At 32.8% G+C, this 22,937-nt stretch overlaps 1 protein-coding gene across 2 annotated transcripts in view; it reads right to left on the reverse strand.

Moving 5' to 3' along the window:
* The window catches only part of LOC115442155 (cyclic AMP response element-binding protein A), a 122,905-nt gene that overhangs the window by 15,073 nt on the left and 84,895 nt on the right, over nt 1-22,937 (reverse strand). For both annotated transcript variants that reach the window (XM_030167141.2, XM_030167142.2), the window contains one exon: nt 3,766-3,967. In XM_030167141.2, the coding sequence (XP_030023001.1) occupies nt 3,766-3,967 (202 nt within the window). The remainder of the gene's footprint in view (nt 1-3,765; nt 3,968-22,937) is intronic.

A 22,937-nucleotide genomic window follows, 5' to 3' on the forward strand; every position in this document is an offset into this window, starting at 1 on the left:
AATTATCATTAGAACGATTTGCGGACCGCATTTATCTCTATTAGAATGTATATGTTGTGTCGGGTTTTCGTTCAAATAACTTCACTTTTTGCCATTGGTATGATCCGATACGATGTACACTGTTATTCGTGCAATGTTTGACGTAACTTCTCTCCTGTATCGTTTAACTAAACCTTGATGTATTTATTTTTATCTACATCAATAAGACATTCATTGTGCAAACTTACACATATTTTCAAATGTTACTTGCACAAAACGACAACCTGAAAGCCTTCAGGAAACGATTTTTTTGTCGTTCGGTATAGAGAAATAAGAGAAACTATTAACATTTTGCCGGAAAGCGGAAGCGAGATTTCTTTGAGCTGCGCCGGTGTCGCGTGCGCGTATGTGATTTAATCGCGATCGGAAGTCGGCTGTTAGTTGTTAGTCGCAATGTCTTTGTATGTGTCACAGGTGAATTTCTTGGTAATACTTATGCTCACTTTCTAAATATTTTGACAGTTATCTAGTATGAGTGATCTGGCTCGTATGCATGTTCTTATTAATTTGTATTACCACTTTTATAAGGTAGTCAAGTATGTTGGTACATTGATCATGTCTGCTGTCAGGCAGGAACGATAGACAATGTAAATAGTCAGCAATAAGAGGCATATCTTATTTGGAAGATAACGAACAGTGCCATACCAACGTTAAAATTCCAAATTCTGGTTAGGAAAAGTAATAACTATTTATAGAAAGTTAACGTGTTGACAGACATATAAAACAATATTGTATGTGCCAGGAACACCTAAATACAAATAGTTTTTAAATATTTCATTCCATAGCCGCATAGATAAGTGCGGATATACCAGAAAGATATTCGCAAGGGTCACATATTAATCGTCCTGGTTACTATTATATCCCCAATTACCTTCTAAAATATTACACCTGCAGGAACTCCACGTGTAGATAAGATGAACATAGTTGCAAATGACTCGGCCAATGTACAAGGACTTAATGGATGTCAAGAGTTATCGGCGCACGTGGACTGAGCAGATTCATTGCAGATGCGAGGGCACAACGCATTGTTTGAAAATCATTCGATAAGGAACTCATAATAATAAACGTTACGAAATCGATGTTAAATAATATATTATAGTCACATGAGATGTTTAGTGCTGTGATTAACTCGAATTAGGAAGATCTTTTTGTCTGACAAATGCAAAATGGAGATTAAAATATTTGTGAAACACACATAGGCGGTCATTCGACTTTAACGTTCTTTCTACAGCCATTTCATCGACTATAGGCCACAGATAATTACACACACGAAACCACAGATTACAGGACTTAGGTCCCGTGTTTTGTGCACGAAAGCATTGTAAAATGTTATATTCTATAATCTTTCCATTTTATTAGGTGCGAAATAATAGCATAAATATATTTTCAATACGTAACTGTAAAAGCAAGTTTATCAACTAAGTAATGATACACCTGTTTCATAATTATTGTTTATTGTACATATCAGATACGTACCTATGTATCATAAGAGCCTTGTCTAGAACGAGTAATTTTTCCTCATGCTTTGAGGTAAGTATTATTAAACTTCTATGAGACAGGACGATGTATTTAGTTATCAAATTAAAGCATCATAAACTTGTGGCAAGTATCAAAATTAAGATTCGATATCTACTTCCAATTATTTAGTTGTGTTACATTGGTTATATTCCTTGTAAGTATAGTACCTATGATAATGAAATAATTTACTCTTTCTATTCCCTCCTTCAGTTGCTAACGCCAATAAATAATTTAATGTTTTACAACGTTTTCTATCCAATATTACTAGCTTACATTCGTATTATATCATTGTTACCAGCAGTATCTAATACTGCAACAATTAGTTTGAAATATAGGTCAATATGTAATAAAACATTATCATTTAAAGGAGCCTTTAGCCATCACGTATCCTGTTATATGCGTTCAAATGTTTGCAAGGCCAATAATGACTCGCTCATACGAGTATAAATATCCCTTTGCAATGACTACAAAATGCATATAACATATTGGGGCATGGTTAGTACGTTACATCATACGACAATAATTTTAATGACGCCATGTTACACAGGGTTGCCAGCTGTGAAAATAATTTCATGGTCACTTGTTGAATCTAGTTTACGAATTTAGATACAGTTTCTGTTATTGTCATTTTATATAAAAAAAATTGATTGATTATTGATTGTCCTATCTATACTAGTTTGGAATACGCTCCCCTCAGAAATAAGGATATCTTCTAACAGGTTCACTTTCAAATCAAAAGTTTGGATGCTTTTCGCTAATAGTGTAGCAGATTCACAACTATAACAGTTTCAGATTTTTTTTATATTTAAGTATTTTATAGAATTAATATATTTGTATTTGTGTAAATATGTATATTTTATATAATATATGTTTTATATTATACACCTACATGGTCTCATCTCTCCATCATCCAAACGGTAGAATATGCCTCAGGCATTAAGTATATAAACTTTTAATACATATTTTTTAAGTATTGTTTATTTAAACAGGTTTGCTATGGTGTGAAAATAATGTCAATAAAATTTAATAACGTAATTTTCAGCTTGTATAATTTTCATACAGTGTATAATTATATTAAATACTAGATTTTGCCCGTGGCCACGCAAACGTGAAAAAGTTTTTTCATGATAAAAGTCCCGTTTTATATTTTCCCGGGATAAAACGTAGCCTATAGAACTCAGGAGAAATGTAGCTTCTTATTCGTGAAAGAATATTCAATTAATTCAATAGTTTCAAAGATTACCCCCAAACAGTTGACCTCTTTATAATATTAGTATAGAAAATTAAATTCACAAGATATGCAAAACATTGTTGATCGTTGACTCTGTGAGTCATGTACGCGTAAACTGATTTGTCCTACGCATTTAACATAGTTTTAACCAGTTAGTAAAAAAAATTGTTTAATATATTTACATTCTGTGTACATTTTATCGCCATTGAATGGTAAAATGTCTTTGACACCTGTCAAATTTAAACTAACAACACCCAGCTTATCCGGTGTTAATCACTCCCGTATTAAATTGTAATAAAACAATACTACGAAAATACATTAAATCTAATATGCATAACAATGAGTGGTACATGCACTAATTTATGTTAATTTAAATTTGAAGGTTAAAGTGAGGTTGATGAACAGTCAATAAAAAATAAAATTACACAATTACTTAATACTCCTGAATACATTGACAGACTTGAAATAAATTAACATTGAAATAAATGACGATATTATTGTCATTTTCACTTCATTCAGATAGTTGTGTAGAGTTAGGTTACATGGCTTTACGAGCAATTAATAGAAATGGAAATTTCCTTTGTTAATTGAGTCCTCCGAATAAATGGACAAGTCTAATTTCAATATTTAAGTATCAATTTCGAATGTTTTTGTGACCAAATAAGGAAATATCTAATACATACGAACAATAATTTGATTTCATATCTTGAAATGCGAATTGCCAAAAAAGTAGTTCCAGCGAAAAATATTAATATTGTCATAAATATCTTAGCGTAACTGTTTATTTATTGAGGAAACCTCTTATTCGTGTATCGAAAGACAAGTATACATAATATGATTTTTGTTTTTCAGGCATATAAGAGTGAATCTACTGCCAAGTACTGGCAAGTAATATTTCAGTTTGACGCGAGACGATCATCCCCGCCAGTCGAAGGATTTGGCCGACCTGATTGAAAAAAAAATAAAATGATAATTACCGTCAACTTTGGTATGGTGTGGTGACGGTGGTGATGATTCGACGTCTGAATGTAGGCTGTACGAGTGTTCTGTTTTGATGGGGGCTGCACCGATCGCCGCGTCTGTCATGAGTCTGTCCCGGAGTACCACGCCCGCCTTCGCGTCCCTTTCGATAAGCCAGTCCGTCATCTCTGTGTCCTCGTCCAAAACATCTTGCATCTCCTGCAAATAAAGGAATAATGAGGATTTTTCATATTCAGTATAGAGAGAAACAATATTAGAATAATATTATCGGCGATCTGTCGAATTCGCTGCCGTTTGGATATGTTATAATATAAGATAGATACTACTAAATAGGAAGATTATTTTCCATGGTGGCTTATGATGTATAAATTCAATAAGAGATTCTAATATCTAGTCATTAAATAACATTTTTAGGTGTAAACGGTTGCGTACATTGTTTGGTCAAAAATTCAATATTTTATTTGTTACTCAATAATATCGAAACTGCAAATTCGAATGAAATAAAACTTGGCATCTGACAGCTAATAGCCTAGATTCTGGTTTTTATTTCACTAAAACCTGATTCTTGGCCATTCAATTCAACCACTATGCCAGCATCAAATTGAGTTAACGTAACGTTATTTTAAAGTATATTTTAGTAAAATTGCTCTTTCTTTCCATACAAATTGAATTTCAAGTCTGTTTTCTAGAGAATACCATTCACTACATCATTTGTAAAGTATAGGAACAAGAACCTTTACGTAGAAATCTTTTGAAAGGTAAAGCCTATTCTGAATACTGGTAAATGAACATCACACAAGACCTTTTCATGTTGCAGACATATGTAACAAAACGTTAAGCGACAGTGGAGAGTAAAACGATTGCACGAGCATTCACATTATTAGAAAGTCTAATGTATCAATCTGAGAGCCTTTAAACACCTTCTGCATCTCCAGCATTCCGATATTCATCGTCGGTATCCAAAACTTAGCAATTCTTTCATCATATGATTTATATAATTTTTATAACTGACTTGATAGAAGTTAATTTTGTATTCGCTTGGCGGAATGGGCTCATTCTATATGAATATGTGACACATCCGCGGGTTTACGCGCGTACATGCCACTTTGAATATGGTTCTCAACATAATTAACTCATTGGTTATTTAATGGTTAATGAATATGTGAACATTTCATAGATTTGTCGTTAACCTTTTACCGTTCAAACGTAATCAACTAATGTCGTAAATGTCACGTCAAATAGTATTTGTGTTACTTTATTACCTTTGTACCAAGCACTGTTTTATTATGCTACTTATTATAGCTACTTATTGTATGGTAGGTAGACAATAAAACAATGAATGCAGTAAAATGAAACTTAATTAACATAAATTAGATGCATCGCTTAGATGTAACTAGAAGTCGAATGACGTATTGTTATAAAGCCTTGTTATTCAAAATATATCCATTCTTAGGATAAATAAAGATATAATGATGTATATTAGTATCGTAAAATAACAACTATTTCCAAATTTTAATTCAAATGAAGTAGATGCTTATATATAGATTGCTAAGTTGCATAAAAGCAATAAAATATATAAAACAGAAAGTGCTTTCGAAACTATAAAACAAATATGAAACTAAAGGCTGAATTTGAAAGTAGTGTTGGCTAGATGTAAAGACGAAGCCATTCCATCATATTAATATATCGACTTTTATATATTTTAAAACTGCATGATGGCATGGTTGTATTATGTACTATAGTGTTATGGTCTCGGGTTCTATTGCATATAGAAAGATTGTACTTAATTGTCTTCGAAAGTTATCTAGGATTTAAAATCATTCAAATGTCGTAGACAACAATACTTCACGTTGGACATTGTATAAAAAACTGGTGCAAGTCATTCCAAACAGAAATGTCATATTGGTGAACTACTGGAATCAGGACTGCCAGAATTCGAAATATCAGTGACCACATAAAAGAGAAAACCAAGAACAAAATTCAGTATCCAAACTGAAAACTTTTTAAAATGCATCTAATGGCCAGACATTTATTTTTGTTTATCTCTGCAAATTTATTTAAAATAGAATGATTCCTACAGATTCTTATCTTTTATACTTACTGAATAATGTAAACTTATACGTCTCATGAATTTAGAACCACTATACCTATAACATACCCATCTTGCAATTACTGACGCTCTGGAATAGTGATAGTGACATATTGAGTTATCTGTTTCAGATGGCTTCCCACAGGGCTACAATTAATTTGTTTGGCTTGTTACAAATGTAATAGATACGTGCTATTATATCTGTAGATAATGTCTAGAAAGATTGTTATGAAACTTATATTAAATAATATTTTATTATCATTCAAATCTATGTTGCATCACTGAAGATTTATATTCTCATATTTTATGTAATGTAAAATTGTGCAATAAATTTGCTTTCCTCATTTTTGATAACCTCATAGAAGCGGGTGATCAACGTTTAAGAGCCCAAGATGTTTTTATTGTAAAACGTCATTGTTAAGAGCATTAACTTGTCAGTGTTTATTTATACAGAGTTCAATATCACAGGCGATTAATTCGCACATTCTCTACATAGCGGTGGAGTCCGTCACCTTGGCCGCTGAATAGGCTCCAATAGATCCGAGTGAATGAACGGCCATGGTCGCCGCTCAGCCGAACTCGGTCGGCGACCCCGTACATATGCCGAATGCTTGATGAGCTTCCGAAGTGCCAGCTCGCTTGCTCGCCTGGTCGATGACCATACACCATCTCATTTGCATTTGAAACCCCCGGACCTATTTTGTTTAAGGAACGAAATGCGTATCGGTAGCTGGATTTTATTGACAAGATGGCGGAATGATGGTAATCAAATATTCTATAGATGTAGCATTCGTAATAGACATGATTTAAACTAAATATTTTTGCTTATACCAAAATTAAGTCGATAGAAAAGAAAAATAATAAAACATATTTTTTTGGTAAATTTTACTTTTAAAAACAAAATATGGCCTAAAATTTTAAAGGCGAGTTTTGTTTCGCTCCCCATTGTCTTTCTCGCCAAAATATTATGTAAGATGTATGGAACACAGAGTGTTTTTATTATGGGAAATACCGGACTGTGGACTATAGAAACGTGACGGCAATATTAATTCTATTAGGTATGAGAGTTCTTTAAACTTTTCGGAGTCGATACCCTTGTGTGAATAATTTAAATATCCTTTTGGGAAGATTACAACTTAAATCCGACGAGGTTGTAAAATTTTATAGAGGCTTTATTTGCCTTCTGCTTTTTGAGAATTGGCGTTTATCATCTTTATTCAAAGATAATACACCCAGAAGAATTTTCTGTACTAGGACTAACAACTAGTTCTTTAAAAATGTCCATGAAATCTAAATCCCATCCCCAATTAGAAACATTCATATCATACGTACTAACAATACATTTCGAAACTACCAAATAATAGACGAGTAATTAAATTTCTATTTGTGAAATGCTTTTGTTTTCATATCATTGCGTTCACGCCTCGATTCAATAGTGACGTAACTTCGCGTACGAACCGATTCTTCGCATATAGTTCTCGTATGAACTGTGATTGGAATAAGGAATGATAACTGTACTTCTGTTTATTAATTGCCGCTGTCAAATACTGTGAATGTGAGAATTGTAATAATGATTGTAATTATTCAGCTGCCTCACGCAGTTAGGCTTCAATTATTGGTCACACGATTTAACGAGAAACGTTCAGTTTCTCTGCCTATCTTATGATAAATCACGTTTAGCATCCATTATAATATTAAATTATTGAGTATTATAAAAAAGTATTTAATATTTTGTAAATATCAGACGCTATCACAGCTTTGGAACGTGTTATCGTTGAAGTAATTGCGAAAGGAACGCCCACGGACACGAACTGTTAATTAATTGGATTTATTAAAGAACCAGCTTTTGCTCGCGGCTTTGCCCACGTGAAGAAGTTTTCCGGGATAGAAAGTAGCGTATAACCAATCCAGGGTCTTAACCTATTTCCATACCAAACTTCATAAAAATCCGTTCAGTAGATTTTTAGAAAATCGACATACAGACAGACAGAAAAGGGTACTTTGTTTTATAATATGTCTAGATATTCAATTTTATCAACAATAGAACGTTTGTGGATTCAGCTGAATATCTTAAAAAGGCGTCCCTCGATCACGAACATTAGTGTATTGAAGTTTACCAAAGTGTATTAACTTTTAACTTACTAAAGGCTAGCTATTCGATTAACACTTTTAACTTACTAGCTAGCTATTCGATAAACACAACTGGACAATGACATATATACAAACGTTTACAAAGGGAAACAATTGTAAATGAAATTTACTGCTATGTCATTTTGCTTTATACTAATGAATTATCGATTGATTAATCCACTGAATTACGATAACTTTCGCCATCTGCTCAAGGTGAAGCAAGATAGTTAAATATGCATAAGTAACATTTTCCGGTATTGGGTAATCAGTTTCTACAGCAAATAAAAACATATAATTAAACCAAATTTAAATGTATTTATTACAAAAAAATTAAGTATTTTGCAGTATGACAGAACACCATTCAAATTGTTTGATTTTTTACGTAAATAAATTACTATTTAAAGAAACTTTTATAAAACATACAATTTTGTTGTTCATTTACATTTTCAATCAAATCAAATTGAACGAATTAATGCAAGTATTTTCCTTGAATGATTATAATTTTCCTCATAGTAATTATAGACGACAGATTAAAGTGCGTGCACTAGTTACAAGGAAAATGTTTTAAATAAAACAACAGGTTATTCTGATTTGGATAAATGAAAATCACACGTAAATATGCTTCGAACGTTATTGTATTATTGAACTTTCCCTAGTTAAGAGAGTAAATAACTGCCGAGGGATAATCATTTCTCGTCAGTCGACATTCTATTAATCGTCATTTCAGTCACTATGAGGTGCAGTGTCTCTTTGCCCTGCTCCTGTAAAAATTTTTGGTAAAAAATCTATTTTGAACGTGTCAGTTCTATCTCCTTACTAAAACAAATGAAACTTTATTATAGTGTATAGTCGTATTTGTACATATCGTCCCGGTTTTTCCAGAACAACGTCAATTACAAAAGGTACACAATTACATGAATATAAGTAATAATCGTTAGTCGATATGTATTTGTTTAATTTTTTTAAACTATACTTCTGAATACACTTTAGTCAAAAGATTTAAACAATCGAAACGAATGAAGCAATAGTAAAACAATACAATTAAAGCAATTCGGGTCCGTGCTGTAAGTTCTTGAATGCTGAAACCATACAAAATTATGGAAGAACCTTCTAAGTAAGCGACCTTACTTTATGTAAACAATATAAAAGTTACTTTAACCAAAAGGCCATGGACTGATTTAATAAATAATGTTAAAGCATAATAATTGCTAGGTTTTCTGTTAAGAATCCATTATGATTATATCCAAACATAACTTTAAAATTGTTATATTATGATAATTGAAAAAGTGTTGTATAAACATTACCTGGGGTGCATTTAATTTCATAGTTTCGAAGACGATAAAACGTTTTTTATAGCAACAGTAATTAATAAAACGAAAATTGACGTCTAATCTATTGTTTAAAATAATGATAATTGTAGGATTTTTTGAGAAATATAAGATGCATTTATGCCTGTGGCAGCGGAGGTCTATAAGTTTTTGATGTCCAACCCGTTCACTTATCAATTAACTAATGTACTCTCCATCAAATCTTCTACCGAGCATAAAAGTTTGCTAAATAGAATATCAAAGAATTATTGTTTACCATTTTTTTTACATAGGTATTGCAAAGTGATTCACTATATAAGTATAGTACGTTATTAGTGAAGTTCATAGACATTTACATACATGGAAGACTAAAAGAGATGCAGCGCTTTAAGGTAGAAAAAGGCGCTTATAATCGTTCCTTCATTCCTAATTCGTATCGGTTAGAAAATACAGGATAATTTCCCGAATGAAACATTTATAATATTTCAAATCCTTCATTTGGAACCTCTGGACTGTCGATAATTCCTTTCTAGTTGAGTAGAGCCTTGTCAGAGATTTTGCGAGAGGCTTCAAATTTTCTCATAATCTCTCAATCATTCTGTTCACTAAATAGAGCCTTTTCTCATGTCCGAGATATTCTGCCGACATTTTACAACAGTGTCAACTGTACTACATGTAGTTTAATATTTATGTTCACATTCACACGATCATCTCGCCGTGCGAAGCGCTCATTGTTTCTAAAGGTTAAAATAAACAAAAAACATAATTAAGCGCTGTGTCTCTGAGCATTCGTTCTCTATTTGCCAATACTCTGTCGTGACTTTGTTATTCACTAGTTTGGCAACTTCTAACTGATCGATAATTGTATGAATCATTGTTTTTATTAGAGATTTTGTCGTCTGTTCGTTTGACACTGTATTTCAATAATAGTCTATTATATCTATTAAAGTCAATTTGATTGTGATTAGGAACTTTATTACTTTACTATTTGGATTTAATTTTTACTGATTGTGAATTGTACTTCGTAATTTATCCTTAAGCTGAATAGAATCACAATGTGGTAATTTTTACAGATATCGTCGTATACTGCCTGAGTGAATCAATAAGATTTTCTATTTCATCTATTTCTAATTAATATATTATATCCTTTTATCCATAAATTATTGTAAAGTTGTTGATGATGTTGATTTGATGCATGCATTTAAATATCTTATTGTAACAAGCTCGTCCACCTGCGGTCTGTAAGATGGACGAATTATCAATTGGCTATTATCATAAACGTCCATTCATGTGAATATTTGTTGTCCGTATGACATTTAACTAGACTTATATTTTCTTTTAATAAGCAGATGTATGTGCCCATAACTTGGCTTAATTTTCCATATACTGCTTAATTGGGTTCAACAAACCATAATTAAAAACTCGTGAATTTTTCAACTAGTTACACATAACATTATGCATTTGTTACAATTTTTGTTCTGTAATATGTTAAACATACACTTACGCTTTTTATTCACAAATGGGTACGCAGACGTGTAATTAATACACCTTCTTTTCGCCGTCTGTATTCCATCCCATATGATATGTGGTCAGCTTATCGGGCACAAAATCCACACTCCGGGCTGATACTTAGCAAAAATACCCAATTTTGCCCTACTTGGGAGCTGAATCCAAGACCTCCGCACTGGTACTGTATATGCAATCCAAGTATCAGTCATACAGTAGTATAACTACGCGACCGATCGAGTAATCTATGAAACACTTGACATAATTTCTGTCACAATATGTCATGTTTCTGACATAGAATGTGCAAGGAGGCCAAGCCTCCAATGGATTATGAATTATTTTCTATAGAATTGTATTAACATAGAGACAATTAGACTATTTTACAATACTCAAACATTTAAATCGCCTTAGTTTCGCTTTTCAGGTTTTCAATTAGAAACTAATTATCATTGATTAGAAACCGACATTGTTTTGGGTCTTGCTAATTTCTTTAATCACAAATACCTTAACACCGACCTGTATTGAATAGAATTTATATGATTACGAAATAGTGAGATCATTATGCATTAGAAGAATGTGTTGCCTACTCAATAAGTATCCTATTAACATTTATAAGGCTAACCTATCTCTTTAGAGATGATCAAACTATTAATGCGATTTCATCACACCCGAAATCGCAAACCAGAACTAGCTACCAGCGTGATATTTAAGACTATTGATAGACAAGTTCGATTATTGCAAAGCAACAAACGCACACATCACAACGTGCAGTGATGCAACTGTACCAATAACCGGTTCTAATTCTTAAAGTTGTCCGAGTTTCATAACTCTATTTAATGGAAATATCACATGCTGCCATTCTCGTGATATGCGCTGCTGTAATGGCCGAGAACGTGTTAGTGTGGCGTTAGCATTCAGTAATTGTTCTACAAAATCGTTAATGTTAATTAATTTATGCTTTGACCGCGCCTCGCTGTGAAACTGCGTTCAGATCAGTTGGCGGAACAAATTAATATATATTGGTGTCGAAGTGAGCGGGAAAGTAACAAATTGTAACGAAAGTAAAGCAATAACACGTAATGCTGTCTTCGTAATTTCAATATATAAATGTGTTATTTCACACGACACAGCCAGTGAATATTCTGTCAGCCGAAACACGTTCCGTTGTATCAAAGCAATTTATCTAAATCCCATTCTTTGCGAAGGTTCGTGTGAGAGTTTCTTCTCGAAAACAATTAACGGTCCCTGTCGTCGTCCCTTTCTATTACTGTACTGTTAGAAAGGAACAGATATTTTATGACACTTTAATGTTGCAGCCTCGAATTAAACACATTAATCAATCAGCCACGGTGCCGCCATTTCTTCCATTGGTTTGTTCTATTGTGGCCAATTATGTTTGATATTTTATGATTTAACGTACGAGAATGTATTTTCGACTGCAATTTATTGATATTGCGTTTGTTGCTTACAATGTATCAGAGGCCAACTGGTGTTTTATAAAAGTAAATGAGTGCGGATTTAAAATTCCGCACCCAAAGTGGCAAGGATAACTGGAATTCTTTAATGTCGGCGTGTTAATGTACATAAATGTAGTTCAGGAAAGAAGGACCGCTTACCTTACTACAATCTTTAGTTTAATAAATAATAAAATACTCTATTCCTTTGGAATTATTGTGGAGCTCGCATAATTAAGAAGTAACGAGCAGGATTTTTTCCTTGCTGCCATGTAGCGTCCGTGAGAAAATCATTAACTGTACGGTTTAACCAACACATCAGTTATTACTTTATGATTTTTAATGGAACCTGTAAATTTTCATTGGCATTCTAAATTTTACGCGTTTCGTTCTTCCGTTGGCTTGCAACAGAGCATCTGTCAGTTTTATGTGTGAGACAAATAGCGAAATTTAGGGCATGGTATGAAAACGGTCGTAAAGCTAAGTCACGTCTCACGCTCTGTCGAGGTAGACCGCGCATATGCACTTACAATACGGAACGAACTCCGGTTGCGAATTTTGGATGATTGTTATTGTTTTTAATCTTTAAGTAAACTGAATTTGCCGAATCGTACAATTGACACAACATTACTAACTTTATCCCAGTTTACTGATGTTACAAGTTTTTTTTTTTTAAATATTACTTTGTAATCAGACTTCGTGTTTTATTCTTGTTATAACGAGGAACTTGCATAAAATATTCCAATTACAATCCACAAGAAAGCGGTGAAATGTAAACTAAAATTTCACGGTCGTTCATACACAACAGGTCGAACATGAAGCCAATCGTTCGATTAAAAATGACTTAATTTCTGCAACTCGTGGAGCGCACTGGTTACAATTTTCCCATTTCCCTTGCATAGTCTATTTCTTACCGGTCTCGAATGTCGAGTGAATGTCTCATGAAATATAAACCGGCGCAAGGAATGGGAGCATTTTTTGTAACATCTACTTTCACCAGCCGATAGTGTATTAACATCCGGTTCGCAGTACCGTTCTCGTATTGGCCATTATCTCGATCGAATGTGCGATTGCCAGATTTTGTGTTGTTATCTCCGGGAATATTCGATAAATAGGTTTCAAGTTTATGAGGAATTGGTTTCCGTGTGGTGAGTTTTGATACATAGCCTTCTATAACTCCTTATTTCATTTATACATCGCTATTGCATATCATTTCAATGTTGCCTACATTTTATCTAACACAAGTTTGAGAAAGTATTTCGTACGCGATACGTTTTATTATTACCAGTCATGCAAGTTTGAATGCAGCTAATGAATTGGTAATCATAGTTTTTTTAGATTGCTTTCTTTACGTCATTACCACGACGGAAGAAATCAGATACGTAGAATGATCAGTTTTAAAGTTTTCTATAACTGTCATGTTATGTTACAGGACCTTAGGCCAGAATTTGTCGAAACTATTGTAAATGGGACACATAATTTAATAGTAAGATTTTAGTATTAGAGATATTTTATTAAAGGGCCAGATACCTTCATCATCAAACAAGACAATAAATTACTAGGATTGAAATCAATGGACTCCATCATAGTTGCATAATCTGTCACCACCTAGCTACTGACCTTTCTACAAAACTACCTTCTCACTTTCCACTGATTGCGTCATTCATCTACCGTACTTAAAACAAGTCTCCAGGAACAGCTATACTCTATCGAAGCGTGGCAACCCTACTGAGTCGCCTTTAGCCAATGCACATTTCGTTTCGCTCTTGTTAAGATGCCCGCCGTCGTTTACCTTAATTGTTCCATTTGCGTCTTTCCTTTCCAATCCTTTTGTTCTATTTTATACTTTATTGTTTTTAGATGTTTTAATAATATTATAGACGAGTTCTTTTAAAAGTAGCGCACATAGTATTTTCTCTTATATGTTTGCAATGTACATATAGTAGAAACTATTACGTATTTTGAGTTAGACTTTTAGGTTGTGAGATTGCAAGTTAAGAGCGTTTACGTGCCGCGCGTGAAGTCAACTATAGGTAATTCTTCGCAAAATTCACTCACACAGAGCCGTTGCGTAGCTGTGTGCGTAGAGTTAGCGCGTCGGCTATCTTTATAGTCAGACCAACCAATTTTGATCCTGTCGTTTTAATTATCTAATTGGAATGTAACTTATGATTTATGAATTTATGATAAATGAAGAATTCTATTATTAAATATATAAGAATTCATCATGAAATAGTTTATATGTATCATTTTGTAATTATAAAAAAAAATAAACATTTTTAACAAATTTTAACGGCAATTTTACAAATTGTTATTTTTCACTTTTAAATGCAAACGCTTAAAAAATTTAAGCATTTGCATTTAGAAAGTACCCTTTAGTAAAGTGGAGCTCATCATGAAGCCGAAAGATAGGCACCAGAACTCCGTAATCAGACAATAAATCAGGAAAATTACTGTGCTACGATGTTTATAATGAACCACATAATTACTCCATAGATCTGCAGTTTTTAATATTTAGCGTATTGAAAGTTTAAATTAAGTCATTAGAAATTACATATTGGAATTTATATATTGAGTCAGAAGGTGTCATTACATAAGGAGATGTCATTTTTAGGTGTATAACTAAAAAGTGAGAAATAAAAGACTTCTTTTTTCGGAAGTTGGTTATATTTTTTTGGATAGTTTTTTTTTGGAAAATGGCGTCAGATTTCTGTAACCACCCCTCCCCTACCGAGTACTGCAGTCGCCCACCTACTAACTACAGAGCGCGCTGGTGCTACCGTGGCCCGCACGATTCTATTAGTTGGCCGCCAATACAGCGGGTACCGCTTACAACCGCGCACGCCGCGGGCGTAAAAGGAGTTTTGAAATGTGCGTTTAGTCCATTGAAATGTTAAGTACAATTTAAGGACCGAATATTGCATTTCTTGTAGGACGCAATTTTATTTTTGGGCCATGTGTGGGGGGTCAATAGAAGCTTAACCTCAAGTTTGTGGGGTCGCCACCCTTGTCCCCCGGCCGCCATCTTGGAAAAAGGGGTGAAAACACTTTTTTCGCGATATCTTGGAAACTATACTATACTATACGTCTTACAAAAATTTTGTAAAGCCATAATTTGTAGCAAATTGTTTTGCCAACAAATATGTTTTTTTTCTCCTTTATCCCCAAATGGTAACTCATACCTTTTCTACCTGCATAACATTCGATAAGTTAAATTTGGTAAGTTCTATGGCAAAGAAAAGAGTTAGGAATAAATAAGTAAAGTTGTACGAATTTAACAAAAAAATTGTAATAATATATTTACAATAAAAAAAATCAAAAATAAGTTAAACATTTTATTTCGACCGGATTCTCATGAGCATTGACGAACCCGGTAAAATTTGGAGCGCTGTAACAGCGTTTTAAATGAATGAAATAAAAAAAAATTATAGGGAACAATTTTCCTCAAAAGATCATTTACAAGTTAGTTTGAGGTAATTTTTGTAAAATGTAAAAAAAAAGTTATAGAGCAAAAAAGAAAACTTTTATAAACATTTTATCACATTTTTGCTTATAACTTCTTTAATTTTAATTTAGGGCAAAAGTTATATAAACATATTTGTAGGCAAAACAATTTGCTACAAATTATGACTTTACAAAATATATGTAAGACGCATAGTTTCCGAGATATCGCGAAAAAGTGTTTTCACCCCTTTTCCATGATGGCGGCCAGGGGACAAGGGGGCGACCTCACAAACTTGAGATTAAGCTTCTATTGACCCCCACACATGTTCTAAAAATAAAATTGGGTCCTCTAAAAATACAAAGCTCATGTAACATTTCAATGGGCTAATTGTTTTTAGCTTAAGGTTCCATTTTTTCCTTCGAGTAACTATGCTCAAGTGTTTAATGAGTAAAAAAAAGCAACAACCATAACTACAGACGCATGTTATAACATTAGTACATCAATCTTTTAGCTTTTGCTTTAGCCGAAGTTTCAGCGTTGTTACGTTTCCTTTTCTTGCCTAGAAATAGCTTTACTTCCCATTGTGTCTGAAACATAATAATATAATAATAATTTATAGTAACTATTAAAATTATTGTCAATCATTAAAGAAAAAATATTTTACTTACTAAAGTACTAAGATGTGGCAATCACTGTATACACGTGACTATTATTTCTACGCACAGCAAAGTCCAACTGGAGTCTCGCCTCTAGAAAGCCTCAAGGCGGACTAATTTGAAACGATTTGCGCGTTGCGTTTTATAGTGGTATTTAAAATATTTATAGAAAAATAACAGAACTAATTTTGTAGAATTTTTTAATTGTATGTTTTTAAGGGAGATGTTCTTCTATTATAGTAATCCAATATTATATTCAATTAAGTAAGATATAGTGATAAAAAAATCTTTTAAATGACCAACATTTCTGAAATTTTTGAATTCTTTGAATTTTTATTTCTCATGAATTAAACATAAAAAGATATTTTTCTCTACTAACTTTTTCTTCAGGATCTTTTTAGTTAGATAAAAATAACATATTGTTATGTTCCTTAGTGGTTTAAGATATTTTGAGCTTCGAAATAGACGTTCGAAGCGCAAATTTGAAAACCTCTGTTCAGTAATCATTAAACAATTTACAAATACTCAATAAATCTAAAAATTTTCTCTACTAACTTTTTAGACAACAAAATTTTCTATAATAATTACTAATTCATATGTTTTTAAAATAATGTTTTGATGGATATTATCTCCTTTGAAAAGTGCTGTTTTTGAGACATACGGCGCGCGGATGCGTAAACGCTCTTAAAGCTTTATCTTGAACAGCTATAATTGCACAAACACCAGAAACAATTTTGTTTTGTACACAAACATCGGTTTAAGTAGGAACCAGTGTTCAAATTATTGCGATATTACTAAACAAAAATATATCAACACAATCTAATTGAAACGTGAAGTGAGACTGGCAAAAAGCGAACCACTTTTTACCTACGTCTGTGAAAGATACAAAAAGTATGAGAGATTTGATGAAATTCACCGTTAAACAGTCCGATGTCCCGCTTCGTTTATGAACTGGATAAAATAAGTTTTTAACGTGTGACTGTGACATGGAAATGGCAACCACATAAAAACAACTTGTCTGAATTACAAGTGAACATTTAATGATTAATAGCAGATCTTGTATAAGGTGCAAGTATATGCCATTGTGGACGCATGTTAATTATAAAGAATAAATGTTGTTTTAAATTTGGTAATACAAAAAGTACTGAGGGCAACATCAGGACAACATGAGGACTAAACAATTAATGAGCAATACCAAAAAAATATGAAATGCGATATTGCAGAAAGATTAATTTATTTTATTTATTTATTTCAATTAGAACGGATAAACCAATTACTCTAATTAAGTAAATAATAACAAAATAAATTAAGTGTACAATAAAATATTAGATTAAATACTTAGGAGACCATATTAAATAGTTAGCATGCTTCCAATAATCATAGAATACTAATACGTTAATCCACAGTAAAATCTAGAAAACCAGAGGGTTTAAAACCAGAAACATTATTGTCACATAAAGGAAGGTACATCACAGCTAGTAAAGAGTCAAAATAAAGGTCTCATACTTGAGGTCAGGTAAAAAATATAAATGTCAATAATGATATGGCATGAAAATGATGGCAAAGTTCGTTACCGTGTCATTTGTCGAGGGTGACGATAAGTGTGTTGTCTTAAGTTTTGCAATCAATTTTAATGCCAAATATAATCACGTTGACCTCTCGCATTCCTCCGTCGATGCCATAGTTTAAATCTCCTGCTGCAAATTTTGATATGCAATCCCTTTCATACCTAATTTGGTTTCAAGCGTATTTGACGTTTATTCTTGGAATGTTGCTTATAATTTTTTTTCATAGTAGATTTATTGTAGTATTTAAATATACCTTAGATTCTTATTCTAATAATAGATCTAATACGTTTCCGTTAGACTAAATTTTAAGACCTCTGATTCGTAGAAAATTGCTTTATAAAGAACGAAACATCCAAACTCAATCTGTGTTTCCCCTTAATACACAGAAAAAGAAACATCAATCTGTCACAAATGCCAAAAAATCCGAATATTTCATATCCAGTATCTTATTAGGGAACTCCTGCTTTCAAAACGGAATAGCGATGACGCCATCCAATTATTTTGGCAAGTACACATAACAATCACCGGTGAGTAAGACAACGCGACATGTTATTAAAACAAGCGCATAATGCCAGCACCAAGGCATGTGTTGCAGTAATCTCTAACTGGGCCGAGCTAGGCTGCTCGGCGACCGGCGTGCGGTGCGAAATAGGTCGCAACGGCACATGAGGATTTCGTTTTGCTATGTTAATATCGATGGCATTACTTTACGAATAATATACTCGTTTGTATTTTAGTCACAAGGAATTTGATCATTTATATAATAATAATATGAGCCCTGTACTGTCGCACTGCTGGGCAATCTTCCTCTATTACTGAGAGGGATTAGGTCTTAGTCCACTTCGCTGGCCTAGTGCGGTTTGGTGGACTTCATATACTCTCAATAAATATTTTTTAGATTTTTTTATGTATCCAGGTTTCTTGACGATGTCTTCCTTCACCGTTAAAGCAAGCGATAATTCACAAAGAGTACACACATAAGTTTTAGAAAAGAGAAGTGTGTGCCCTTGGTATTTCAACCTTCACTAATTCGTCTCGGCAGTACGTTCCACACCCAACTAGGCTATCATCGCTTGATTTGATAATTTAGAAAATTTTAATGTATTTAAGGGTATAAAAGATGTCATAGGCCTTCGAACCATCGTCCCTACCAAATCTATGTGATTTATTGCTAATTTCGAAAACCATAGATGATTTATGGTAATAATTGAGATACATGTTCATTGCATAATTTGCATGTCTATGCGAAGTTATGTCTTGAATTATTTCACAAGCCCTTACAGCAGTTATGTGTTGGTTTTATATAAATTGTGTCATTTTAACGAGCACTGATTATATTGCATCAAAATTACATACATATATGTATGTCACTAATTGAAATAGTGTGTTTGAAATATTGATTTAAAATATTTGTTAATAATTTTTTCATAAAATCATACGATTGATGAATGTTCCAATTATATTAATATTTAATTGTGGAAACGTATTTTTAATGCCATGTACAGCTTGTTTAACACTAAAAAGGTAATACAACTTCAAGGCATTCAATAACTGGCAACTTGAAATTGTGAATTTGTCGCAATCCTACAATAATGCCTTAATATGAACCTGTACGGAACAAGCAAATATTACATTTTAATCGAAAGACCTACTGATACTTAATAACAGTATTGTATATTGTATTATAGTAATCAGAAGATGGTGAATATTTACGCCGCTAGTGTATTATAGTGATGGAAAGATGATGGATAGTTTCGTAGCTAGTGTATATTTTAGTGATGGAAGATTATGAATATTTTTGTAGATGGTGTCTTATAGTGATGGAAGATTATGAATATTTTTGTAGATGGTGTCTTATAGTGATGGTAAGATTATGAATATTTTCGTGTCTAGTGTATTATAGTGATGAGAAGATGGTGAATATTTTCGTGGCTAGTGTATTATAAAAATGGGAAGGATTTAAATATTTTCGTGGCAATTGTTAAATGTAATCGTACAGGCCGCTGAATGGACTTGGTTGACATCTACCCAAATAGAATCCCCAAAAAGTGCGCAATGAACGTTTTAATCCAAGATGCGAATTCACGCAGGGAAAAAAACAACTAGTTCAAATATGTAGTGGCAACTCTATTTACATAAGGACTCGTAGAGCAACTCGTCCATATAAAACGTATTAGAAACATTTCATTCATTATATTTGGAATAATGACGTCATTTTGATAACACAATCAATATCACTGAAGATTGTAATACCGTGAGAATTTGCACGTCTTCACCATACGTTTTATTAGTATTATTTCGATATTTTAAATCCTTGAGAGATAATGTTATATCTGTTTTATTGTCGTATGTGTATGATAGATATCAAGAGGCCAACTTGTTAATGAAGTGTTCCTTTCGAAAAATAATCAATATTTAATAAATGTTTGTTGGAATTATAGAGCAATAAATTTATACTGTAAATATATTACTGTCAAAAATGTAAGTCTATTTTAATCAAATTAATTAAAATGATTTAGAACTACTTAAGTTAATTGCAACGTTAGAAAAAATAGTTACTTAAGTATATGTTCTTTCTAAGCAAACAGTATTTGAGTTTGGAAGTGCTTCCAGTGTCGGAAGAAGTAAAGAGACAGTTTATATGTTATCTCGGGGTGTGACATCTAAGGAACTATACTTTTTATCTAAAAGAAACTTAGTTTCAGTTTCACATATAAGTTTTATCCGCTCCCTATAATACTGAACTGTTAATAAAAAAAAAAAAAATAGTTGCAACACATGATTAGATAAAACGTATTTTCAAATTATTGAATCTCAATTTAGAGTTAACCTGAAATGCTAATTACAAACTGTTAGTCAGCGTAATTCGAAGGCTCATAACTTTTATTACAATTGAAATTTGCTTGCGTTTTCATTCGAATAAAAATTTTTTAGGTCGCATCGTGTTAGAAATTTTGATTTCAGCATAATTGTAACAAACAAATAACTACAGCAAACACATTTTTAAGTAATAAATTTTGTTTGTACCAAAGTGACCCAAATGCATCTGATGGTAAGTGAAGTGGGGTCCAATAGAATGTTGATTGACGAGGAATGATTACCCCTCAGTAGTCAACACAATTCCAACAGACCTGTTGGAACCGGAAAGACACATGCTGATCCCGGAACGCGATACACTTACGTGGGCCGCCATGGCCAATTTAAGCTCATTTGTAATTTTCGAAAGATTCCAAGACCTGGCCAAGCTATGTGTAAAATTATTCTGAGATATCAAACTAACTGAAACGCTTGTAATTGTAGAAGTTTTTTGTGTTTTTAAGTGATATGCCTAGGAACATTGAGCATCGATCCACGAGATCTGTAGTTCAAAGTTTTGTGTTTTTTTGTAATAATCTAAACTCTGAAAGAATTCCCGAGGAATTCAGAAATGTTATTTGGTATTAGAGACGCGAGACGCCCACCTTTATATTTTGTTAATTCATTCTAATTAAACCTACTTTTGGCAAGATTATCTTTTGTTTTTGAGTTGCTTCCTTCCCTAATTGATCAGGGGCTCGGTGTCAACAAAAGCTAATTCTAAAAAAATGGTATCCATTACCTATTTCGTACGTAGGTGGTGCTATTATCACGTTTTAGATACCTTATACAATTTAAAAGAATAACATTAGAGCGAATTAAGTTCGACTATAAACGGCTTTTCAATTTATGGGCATTGATAACTGCTTGTGAGAGTTCAAGCACCTTCCGTACTAGCGTTCCCAAAATATTTTACTCCGAAACAAGATAATAAAATTGTTTTGATGAAAAACAAGACGGAACAACTCTGTTAATAATTAACAACACTGCTAACAAATACAGTTCATAATAAATGTTAATACAAATTTGAAATCATTTGAAAATTTAAATATCGAACGATGCCAGTACTATCTTCTATTAACCGGTTTCGCGAGGCATACAGTTTTGATTATCAATAACACCATGTCTAAGTTCATTGACTTTTCCGTATGAACAAGTAGCCAGTATTATTTTATATAGTTATTTATAACCATAACCCCGTCTAGACAATAGATGGAGGATAATTGCTTCAACGCCGGCAAATTTCATTACTACCCCGCCTGTTACCAACCAGTGTTCGATATCTATCAATATACATTGTCGTTTTTATGTGACCGGATCGAAAATGTGAATGAGGGCAGCGAGCAGTGAGTAATGTATAATGAAAATTCATCGAGATGTCAAGCAGGACCAGGCGCCGCTTAATGCAAATGGCTTGGAAAAGAGAAAACACCAGTTAGGTTATGTTATTTATATTAATGGATTATTCATGAACTGAAGTTATGACATGATGTGTTTTAAATTTAAGCATTCGTCTAAGTTTTATACTTAAAATTTCTATACAACGAAAAACTTAATTAATTCTTTAATAATTATCTAATTCATCAATTATTGTCAAGCAATTTGACAGCAAAGTTACTTGTTTTTTGACATACAAAATTTCCACAACACGCAAGCGAATAATTTGCTGTTAGTATTCCACCCACGCTGAATTAGGTCCAATAAAGCCTGAGTTAACACGAATCATGGTTAATATATTTAGCAGAGATTTTTCCGTTTCACAAGCCGTCAGTTATAAGGAAATATTTTAGGACGCTTTAGCTATAAATACAGGTTCACTTTGACAGTACATTACAAAAGAAACCACGTACTTATCTCCTTAAAACAACACTTTTAGATGTAATATCAATTAAAGGTAATTTTAATTTTACACACCTTATGACAATACTAATATCACACTTTCAGACAGAAATACACTTACGCACACAGCATATTCGCACTAAACTAGAAAATTATAAATAAATCAGAAAAGTAAAACTGGGATTTTTTGTGAAAATATTTGTTATTTTATTGGATAACTTGTGGCACATAGCTGGTACAAATCTGGGATCATGTTCTATATTGGATTAAATTGGAACCCGAAAGACCGGCTGCCAGCGTTTAAGACACTGTAAACTC

This window comes from Manduca sexta, chromosome 22 (assembly GCF_014839805.1).
Source record: "Manduca sexta isolate Smith_Timp_Sample1 chromosome 22, JHU_Msex_v1.0, whole genome shotgun sequence".
Classification (NCBI taxonomy): domain Eukaryota; kingdom Metazoa; phylum Arthropoda; class Insecta; order Lepidoptera; family Sphingidae; genus Manduca; species Manduca sexta.